Below are 10315 nucleotides of genomic sequence, written 5' to 3'. Positions count from 1 at the left end.
AGCACGTACAGTATGGAACAGGAGAGCCACGCAGCACTCGGCCAGAGGCCAAGAGGGGGAATGCACTGGAAGGAAGGTGTGTTGCTAGCCGTCGCCCACCCTAGGGCGTCCGCCTCCTCCTATCGCTCTTCTCGCAGTCCCTCGCAGATGCAACTTCTGCGAGTAAAGAAAGAATTCGGGCAGAAGGAAAGAAAAGAAGGACGAAGGGAGTGCCTCGCCAGCGATTCCCTTCTTTTGGGGTTCCGCCCGCCGGGTTCCGCCCGCCGCCAGCTTCCCACCGCTGTATGCCCGTCGCGGCAGAAGTCCATCGCGACAGTACCCCGGGGTCCTCCACCTGCGGCGGCTCAGCGGCGCGCGACGACAACGACGCCATCGAGGCCGCCGCCTCCGACTTGCTGCATTCCAGATCCCGAAACGCTACTGCGGGTGCAGCACTCCGCAGGCTAAAGATGGAGGAGCGGAGAGTGCAGTCGTTCCGACATCGTGCAGTCGATGCTGGCGCAGATGCGCACGGTGCGCACCCCCGGCGCAACCTGCAGACGGCCCGGGGCACGTTGAGAGATCGTTTGTTTTGTCGGCCGTGTAGGCGCAGAAAGAAAGAAAACAGACTGACTAACCCCATAGCAGTATACCGATTTCTTTTTTCAAACCACAACTGCGGCCGTCCCTCGTCGCGTGACGCCCCGCCGCAGGCTCCTATTCTACCTCTCGCCCCCGGCCAAGCGATCCTCCTGCTCGCGGAGTGCGCGGAGCACGTGCGCGGCTGCGAGGCGGCGGGCCGCGCAAACCTCTCTGCCGATGCCTTCCTCGTTCGCGACCGGTACGCGCGCCAAACGGCCGGGTCTTGGTGCAGCTCACCAACGGCGACAGGCTGTCGCTCAAGCCAGAAAGCCTGCGTGTCGCGACCGAGCAAGACGGGGAGCACATGGGCCTCGCGCCGCTCATCAAGGCCGTCGCGCAAGGCCAGGTCGACGACGTGCGCCCCCTCCTGACGCCAGGCCTCGACCTCGACTGCGACGTCTTTCCTGCCGAGGGCGTCCGGATCCAGGCGATGCTGCTCTTCAACGGCCGGCCGGAGGCCCGCTGGCTGCAAGTGTGCAGTCCAGGCGAAGCCACGACGCTGCTCAGCATGGCCTGCGTGCGCGGAGACGCGCGCATCGTCGGTGCGCTGCTCGACGCGCGCGCTTCGCCCGATGCGGGACGGACCGTGCCTGCGGCCGGCGGCAGCCGGGTGCCGCTGCAGATGGCCTTGTCCGGCGCGCAGTCCATCGACTGCGCCGCGATGCTGCTCAAGGCGGGCGCCACCACCCTCAACGAGCGGAGCGTCAGCTCCGAGCAGAGCGACGGCGGCGGCATGACGTGCCTCTGCTCGGCTGCGTACGACAACAGCCTGAGCACCATGCGGCTGCTCCTCGAGCACGACGCCGACGTCGACCTGCCGCGCAACAGCGGCGCCACGCCGCTCTACGCGGCGGCGCAGGAGGGCCACGCCGAGGCGGTCAAATTGCTCCTCGCCTTTGGCGCCGACGTCGAGAAGCGGCGCGAGCAGTCGGGCGCCACGCCGCTCTTCGCCGCAGCGCTAAACGGCCACCCCAGCTGCGTCAAGCTGCTGCTGGGCGCAAGGGCCGAGCCGGAGGCGCTCGCCAAGGATGGCGAGACGCCGCTGAGCCTCTGCCGCAAGGGCCTCGGCAGGTCGAATGCGGAGTGCAAGCGCCTCGTGGAGGAGGGCCACCGCCGCAAGCTCGGCGCTGCGCACCCCGCCGCCGGCGCCGGCGCCCGCCCGCCATTTGCCGACTTCGACGCCGACTTCGACACGGTGACCAAGCGTTTCTGTCGATTGGACTGCTGACCGAGGCGATGTTCGATGGCATCACCGACGCCATCGCACGTGGCAACGTCACCGAGGGGGAGGTGGCGTTCACGATTCAAGGGCTGCAGGTCAAAGCGGGCTCGCGGAGCTGGTGTGCCGACCCAAGGCCTGCCTGGAGCGTCTGCGCGAGCTGCTGCCGCGCACCGCGCCGGACGAGCTCGATGCGCAGCTGCCCCGGTCGATGCTCGGCGGGGGCACGCTGCTCCGGGCCGGGGTCCGGTTCGCCAGCTTCCCGGATCGCGAGACGCAGCAGGACCTGAAGGCCGACGGGGCGCTGCTTTGCGCCGAGCAGATTGCGCTGCTGCTCGCGGCGTGCGCCGACCCCGACGCGCTGTCCTTCGGCAGTAGCACCCAGGGCCTCACGCCGCTGATGGCCTCGCTGGGCTTCAACGACGCCGCCACCCTGGCGCTCCTCGAGGGGGGCGCCGACGTCAACAAGCCCGACGGGGCAGGCTACGCGCCCCTGCTGGCCGCAAGCGAGTGGAGCCTCCCGCGCGTCGTCAGGTTACTGCTCGAGTTCGGCGCGCGCACCGACGTCGTGAGCCCCACGGAGGGGGTGGGCTATACGCCCCTGATGGCCGCGGTGGTCTCGGCCGGCGCCGACTGCGTGGGTTTGCTGCTCGAGGCGGGGGCTGACGCGGAAGTTCTCGAGTCCCAAGTTCGCCGCCAAGAAGAACACGCCGCTCGACGCGCTCGAGTGGGCGACCTTCCTCGAGGCGTACCCTCGCGGGATGGGCAAGCGGGCCGCGGTGACGAGGCAGCTCACCGAGTTCGATCGCTTCTGCGAGTCGGCGCTCGCGCTGGGCGTGCTCGAGCCGGCGGCGGTCGAGGCGCTCAGGGGCGAGCTGTCGCGGCGCGAGGCCACACGCTCCGAGCTGATGCAGCGCCACGCGGCGGCGATCAACGCGGCGGCCGACCGGCGCGACAGCGTGAAGCGGGCGGCCGAGGTGAGCGCGCGGTTGGCCTTCGAGTCGGATCGGCAGCCGTCTGCCGAGCAGCTGCTGCCCGGCGAGGAGTGGCCCGTGTATGGCGGCAAGGTCGAGCTGCACGGGCTCGTCAAGGCAGAGCACCTCAACGGCGAGCACGGCGTGTGCTTCAGCTACAACGCCGACGGCAAGCGGCGGCTCGGCGTGCGGCTGAGCAAGAGCAAGAAGACCCTCGCGCTCCACGCGCACAACTGCCGCGCCGTCGACCCCAAGCCGCTCCCCACGTGCGCCCACACCTCCGCCGAGGCGTGTGCGGCGCTGCAGGCCGAGCTCAAAGCGGCGGGCTCGCCCTGCTCGCTGGTCGACTGGACGCCGCTGGCGGCCGACCCCGCCATCGACCAGGCGCACCTGCACCGGATGGGTCAGCTCTCGACGCTGTGCGAGCCCTTCCGCCGCACGCTCTACTATGTGCAGCGCACGCAGCAGACCGAGGCGCACATGCTGCTCTGCCGCGAGCTGATGAACAACGGCAGGATGAACGAGATCGGCTCGGCCTTCGCGCTGCCGTGGCTCGTGTATGGCGGCGGCGAGCAGGGCGGCGGCGGCGAGGGCGAGATGATCACGCCCGCCGCGTCGGAGTGGTGCGCCGAGCTCAGCTACATCACGCGGCTCGTGGTGGGCGCCACCGGCTCGACCCTCTCCTGCTCCATCTGTCTCGAGGCGACCAGCCTGCAGGAGAGCCCCTCGCAGCTGCCGTGCTTCCACGTGCTCTGCACGGGCTGCATGAAGAAGCTCTTCCCCATCGACATGAAGGGGCTCAAGTGCCCAAGCTGCCAGCGCGAGCACCGCAGGGATATGCAACGGTGGCATAAAGTGAATGATACACCGTCGCAGGATCGGCACGTGGGAATGATGGGAACCGCGCGCCAGCCCGCATCTGTGTTGTGCCCGGGAGGAGATAGATGGCAAAATAAAACAATCATACATGCCAAGAGGGAGGTTGAGGCTGACGTGTAGAGAGCTGTCCGAGCCACTATGCCAATCTATTTACTATTATCGCACTCAACACAAATCCTAGAACAAGTCGACTTTTAAATCCGGACGAGAGAGAGCTCGCTAACGCTGTCCACTGCCGTGCACGACACAGGGTCATCTTCTCCATGCACGACGTATATCAGCCCATTGCCCACCTACCCCCCTCTTCACTTGCTCCGCGTGACCGCTGAGATAATACGATGCCACCGCCTGCTCAGCCCGCTCCTCCACGCCTGCTGGATGTGGACGGCGGCGTCGTGCTCGTCGTTGGCTTTGTTGCGCTTGCTCTCGAGCTGTCTCCGACCCCCACTCCCGCGCGCGGCCGCCTGCACTCGGCTCGCGGCTGTGGCCTCCACCACATGACGAATGGCGGGGAACGACCGAGCGGAGCCTGGTTCCCCTCGAGACTGCAAGTTCTCGATCCACTGCAGCTGAATGGCGCGGGCGCTCGACTGCCGCTTGACGTCCGTCCCGTCGACTCCAAGTCGCCGCGTCTCGTCCTGTTCGAGCTTCTCGCTCGCATTCAGCAGGGCCAGCTTGTCGAAGACGTCGCGGAAAGCGTACGGCTGTGGCTCCGAGTTTTGCGACGGTCGGCGCTTGAGGCCCGCGCGGACGCACATGCGCGTGGCGCGCTTGAGCGGGGCGGAGCCGACGGTCGAGCCGCGCGTCGAGTAGTCTGGGTCGAGCCCTAGGGGAGGGCCGAGGTCGCATAGGAACTGGGGGAGCTGTGCGGCGGGGATGAGGCCGTCCGCGTCCGGGTCGTGCATCGACCACACGTCGCTGAAGTGCTCCACGTCCTGCGCCGACACCAGGTCGCGCCGCTGCTCCGAGAGGAGCGCGAACTCCTCCAGGATGACGGCCACGATCAAATTGAGCAGCACAAAGTTGGCGAGCACCATGAAGGAGCAGAAGAAGAGGATGGACGCGAGCGGCGAGCCGCAGTTGGACACCCTCTCGTCCGAGTACGGCAAGGCCGCCCCGTCCGCGGTGCAACCGTCCTCCTCGGTGACACTCAGGTCGAAGACCACGTCGCCCCACGCGTCCGCGGTGATGAACTGGAAGAGCACGAGGAAGGCGTTCCCGACGCCCGCGAAGTTGCGGTCCTCGGTGATGCCCTCTGCGTCGTCCAGCCCCGTGAAGCAAAAGAGCTGCACGCCGACCACGGCATAGATGAAGGTGAGGAGGCAGAGCAGTGAGCAGACGTTGACGAGCGCGGGGAAGCAGAGCGCCATCGTGATGACGAGATCTCGCACGCCCTCCGCCTTCTTGAGCAGCCGCAAGATGCGGAGGAGGCGCAGAATGCGCAGCATCCGGATCACCGTCGGCGGCACGGGCAGCACGTACACAGCAAGCCCGTCGAGCAGGGACATGCACACGAGGAAAAAGTCGAAGCGGCACCAGCCGTCCGCGAAGTAGGCGCCGCCCAGGGCGGCGATCTTGAGGACGCACTCGATGTAGTAGATGGCGATGAAGATGTCGTTCGAGTCGTTGTAGAACCAAAAGACGAGCGGGTCGTTCTCGATGCCCCAGTAGTCGACAGCCATCACGCCCACGTTCGCGAGGATGATGGCCATGATGAGGAGGTCAAAGAGCTTCCACGTGACGAGGTGGAAGGCGGCGGCGCGGAGCGGGTTGCTCGGCGGACGCGCCCGCGGCCGCGGCTTCTTCTTGGCAATCTGCTGCATCGTTTTCACCCACTGCGCCTGCGCTGGCGTCATGAGCTGCGGCGAGTCTGGCGTCACGCCGCGCACCTTGGTGAAGTTGTCGACGATCGCGCCGATGAAGAGGTTCATCGCAATGAAGTTGCCAATCAGCTGCCACGCAATCATGAAGAGCGAGTACGCTGAGTAGTCGTCGCGCTCGAGCGGCTTGCGGAAGCCGACCACGTCCATCTGCGCGAACATGTAGTCATTGAAGGCCTCGCCCGTGGAGGTGATGTACAGCAGCAGCATCGCCTGCCCAAAGTCGTCGAAGGAGCCCGCCATCGTGTTGACCCAGGCCGGCGCGGTGCCGTCCTCGTCGGGTGACATCGACATGCAGCTCTCGTAGTCGGCCTCCTCGTCGAGGTTGCACGCACCAAGCGAGCCCATGAAAAGCTGCATCCCCAGAATCCCAAACAGCACCTGGAAGGCGGCCAGCACCGCGAGCGCGGAGGTCATCGCGGGGAGGGCCTTGAGGATCGTCTCGATGATGAGGCGCATCCCCGGGTTGCGCCCCGCGATGCGGAGGGGGCGCAGCGCGCGCAGCGTCTTGAGAGTGCTGAGGTGGCTGAGCTGCGGGATCGCAGACACCACCAGCGGCGAAGACGCCACACAGACGATAACGATGGAGAAGTCGAGAACGTTCCACCCGTCGCTCAGGTAGGCGCAGAGCCCATACGCGAGCACCTTACGGGAGATCACGGGAGGTCACGGGAGATCACGGGAGATCACGGTAAATGAAGGGAGATCACGCCATAGGCCGTACGCGGGCACCTTCATCGCACACTCGAGCACGAAACACGACGTCGTCAACGCGCCCGTCATCTTGAGCCACCACGCCAAGTCGGACGCCGGGTCGAGCAGCGGCGTGTCCAGCGCGAGCGTGACGCAGGAGACGCAGATGAGGAGGAGGATGACGCCCTCGAACCACGGCTGCGTCACCACCGCGAGGCACGAGTCGCGCACGCAGCCCTGCCCACCTGCGGTGGTCACCGGTGTATTTCTTTTTCCCGGTGGGTTCGGGTACTGGGTAGGTAGGGGATTGCCGACCTGCGGTGGTCACCATACCGCCCGCAGCGGCCGGCGCCCCGTCCGCGCCCTCGTCGCCGCCGCGCGCCTCCTCCGCCTCGCCGCCGCCGCCCTCCTCGTCGTCGTCCAGCGAGAAGGCCTCGGCGAGGATGGCGACAAAGAGGTTGGCCAGCACCAGGAAGCCCACCAGCAGGAGGGCGGTGAAGTAGCCCATGGCGGCCCAGAAGCCGCCGCCCTCGGCGCAAGCCTGGAAGGTCTCGTTCCACTCGCCCGTCATCGCGATGAAGGTGGTGAGCATCGCCGGCATGAAGTAGTCAAAGTGCTGCCGTGGCACCTCGCCGTCGTCGAGCGGCAGCTTGCCACCGAAGAGCTGCATGCCTACCCGGCAAGTGGCCTCGGGTCCTCTGGGGTGCTCTCGCGCGCTCTCGGCTTGCCACGGAGCCGCTGCATGCCGAGCAGCGCAAAGATGACGTTCATCATCAAGAACAGGATCAGGATGTTGGAGATCTGGTAGAGCGAGCCGACGAGCGCCGAACAGACCTGGTACAGCGCCGGCCACGCCCTCATCAGACGGAACATCCTCGCGACGCGCAGGATGCGAAAGAAGGAGACGTTGACGCCGACCTTCGTCCCCGTGGCCGACAGGACGAGGTCCACGGAGGTGAGGAGCACGATGGTGCCATCGAGCTTGTTCCACTTGTCGCTCCAGTAGCCGCTGCAGCCCAGGCCGAGCAGCTTGAGCGCCATCTCCACGATGAAGAGCAACGAGATGACCTTCTCGGCCTGGTCGATCGCCCTCTCGTACTCCTCCGGCTGGTCCGCATACGGCATGCACATCAGCACGAGGTTGAGGACCACGAGAGCAGTCGAGACGCGGTTCAGAGCTTCCGACCTCGCCACTCGCCCGCAGAGCGAGAGGTCGGCCGCCGCCTATTTCATTTCATTGGGTTTTGTGCACCGAGTTTGGTAGGGTACTGCGCCCGCGAGGGATCGGCCGCGGCCGGTACGAGGAGCGGCTCGGCCGAGTCGGTCGTCGCCTACCGGATGATCTCGTGTGATCTCGTGTGATCTCGTGTGATCTCGTGTGATCTCGTGTGACTCGGTGATCTAGGGTGGTTGGTCGCCTCCGCCGCCTCCCTGTCCTCCTCAGACTGCTCGGCCGTCTTGCGCTCCTCCTCCTCGGCGCCGCGCTTGAACTCGTCGTACACGACGGCGAGGAAGAGGTTGAAGACGAAGAAGCCGACGACGCACACCACGGGCAGGAAGTAGACGAGCACCCACGGCGAGTACGCGTTCATCGAGAGGTACATCGGGTCCGTCCAGTCGTTGAACGTGGCGGCCTATCAGAATGAATTCATGAACTGAGTCATTGAGTCGCCGAACGTGGCGGCCTGTTGGATACTCTCGGGTCATCTCGGGTATCTCGGGTATCTCGGGCAATCTCGTTGAACGTGGCGGCCTGCATCACCCAGATGCTCGCCTTGAGCACCGAGTCGAAGGAGACGGTGTCGGCGCCCGGGTCCTCCTCAAAGTAGACGCAGCGGGACCCGTCGGCACAGCTCGGCGCGTCCGGGTTGCACGCCTCTTCGCTGTCAAACTCGTCGCTCGCCGGAAAGTCCATGTCGCCCACGCCGTCGAAGCCCGGCGCGGCGCAGCGCCAGTGCAGCTTGCCCTTGAGCAGCTCTACGCCGAAGATGCCAAAGACGATGAAGGACAGGGCGCAGAGGATGGCGACGTTGAGCAGCTGCCCGAACGACGCGATGATCGACTCGATCAGCAGGGGCATGCCCGGAACCCGCTTGAGAGCCCGCAGCGGCCGCATCGCCCGCGCGGCGCGGATGATTGAAAAGTTGCCGAGCCAGGGAACGAAGAAAGAGACGATGCCGAGCATCACGACGACAAAGTCGAGCCAGCTCCACGGATCCCGCAGGTACGCACCCCGGCCCAGCACGAAGCCGAACGATAGCACCTTGACAACCATCTCTGCGGTGAAGATTGCGAGCGCCACGTGCTCGCACGTGCCGATCAAGGCAGCCTTCTGCGTGCCGGGCGGATCCAAGGGCGAGTTCCACGCCATCAAGGCGCAGTTGCCGAGGATCACCAGCAGGATGAACGGGTCGAAAAGTGGCGACTCAACGATGCTGATTGCCTGCTTGCGTGGCGTGCTCCGAGCGCCAAAGAGGAAGAGCGACTTCCCAGCATAGACCCGGCCGCTCCTGCCCACGGCATCCTCGCCAGGCTTGGCTGCTGCTCTCACCATGCAGTCGCGCGCATGCACGGCGAGGGCGGTGGGCACGGCTCAGTCGTTCCACGACCCCGAAGTCGATCGAGTCGCCGCCGTCCTCCGCGCTCTCCAAAAATTTGATGCAAAAATTTCCTCGACGTGGGAGTGCTTCTTAGCCCCCCGGCCCTGGATGTGCGGTTACTGACTGCACTCCAAGTGCTCCAAGTGCTCGGAGATCGAGTCCTCCAATGGCTCACAAGTAAGAGATTACGCGGGCGGTCTCCTCACGGCGCCGGCGCCGCCCTGCAGGCGCAGCTTGCACCGCTGCCCCAGCGGGCACACTCCCGTCGCCGCGTGCTCGTCGCAGCACATCTCGTGCCGCGCGGTGCACGCGGCGCCGCGGTCGCACCAGCGACCCTTCCCAAAGGCGGGGCAGCACGGCATGGTGTCGCCGTAGCGCACGTGGCGAAAGGTGCAGGTGGCGGCGTCGGCGTCGCACACGCCGAGGAGGTAGAGGCGGCAGGTGGGCATGTTGTGCGCGCTAGGCTCATGCGAGAGCGCGCAGCACCCCTCGGGCGCCGTGCAGGTGCCGTGCAGGAAGGCCTGGCAGATGCCAACCTTGCCCGGGTCGTGCGCATAGCCGCACTCTCCCCCGGTGCGGCTGCAGTAGCCGGTCTTGGAGAAGGAGAAGCACTGCACGCGCGCCAGCTCCTCGCGCCGCACGCCCTCGCGCTGGTCCCTCTCGCGCCTGGGCGCAGGGTGCCGGCCGCGCGCGAGCGGTGAGCCTCGCGAGCGCGGGCAGGGTCTTGAATGCCGGCAGAGGGCCCGGGCAGCGGGCGTGGTGCGAGAGCAGGGTGCGCGCGGCGTGGGCGGGCGGGACTGTGGCCCGAGGCGTGGACGGGAGAGCACCGTCGCTTAAAGTCGACCGACAGCCGCGGCGGGCCAGGCGCGCTGCCGGCGGCGCCGTGCAGCCGCGTGATCTGCATGCCGTCCGCCGAGCGCGCAAATCCCGCCACCGCCCGCTGGACCAGCACGCGGCGGGGAGGGCGCGCGGAGCTTGCTCCGGCGTCAGCGGCAGCACCTTCGTCGTCGTCGCGGATGCGGCGAGCTGCGGAGGAGGCAGGAGCCTGTGAGACGACGCGCCGCTTGTCGCTCGGCGGCGGTGGAGCCTTGACGAGGCTGTGCGAGTTGCGCCGCACGAGAGCCGGAGGCATACTTCCCAGCGATCCAGTCGGCCACAGCGATTCAGCCTGGCTGGGGTTTACATTCACAGAGAGAGAGAGAGTCTCTCTCGGTTTACATTCACAGCCTTGAGCACTTGAGCACAAGTCGGGTTTACATTCACAGCCTTGTTATTGACAAGAAAATACGTCCTATGGCGCTATGCGCTGGTCTGTGAGAGGTTGAGGTGCGAGCCTTCACATAGGAGGTATACAGGTATTTTCACATTACCGCACAACCCCGGGCCCGACATTCACAGACAGCCATGTTTTGAGAAGAATTTTAGAACCAAACTCCCTCGCACAACACT

General features: G+C 66.2%; 1 protein-coding gene across 1 annotated transcript; it reads right to left on the bottom strand.

Moving 5' to 3' along the window:
- Nucleotides 1-3998: 3998 nt before the first annotated feature.
- EMIHUDRAFT_468996 (hypothetical protein) lies at nt 3999-9998 on the bottom strand (the record flags this gene model as incomplete). Its single annotated transcript, XM_005779026.1, has 9 exons — nt 3999-6218; nt 6306-6511; nt 6582-6938; nt 6998-7490; nt 7536-7597; nt 7660-7900; nt 8029-8776; nt 9107-9532; nt 9694-9998. The coding sequence occupies 9 exons, from the start codon at nt 9996-9998 to the stop codon at nt 3999-4001; spliced, it is 5058 nt and encodes a 1685-aa protein (XP_005779083.1).
- Nucleotides 9999-10315: the final 317 nt, after the last annotated feature.

Source organism: Emiliania huxleyi (genome assembly GCF_000372725.1).
Source record: "Emiliania huxleyi CCMP1516 unplaced genomic scaffold EMIHUscaffold_238, whole genome shotgun sequence".
NCBI classification, from domain to species: Eukaryota; Haptophyta; order Isochrysidales; family Noelaerhabdaceae; genus Emiliania; species Emiliania huxleyi.
The sequence above is the reverse complement of the archived record's forward strand: the minus strand, read 5'-3'. Positions and strand labels throughout refer to the sequence as shown.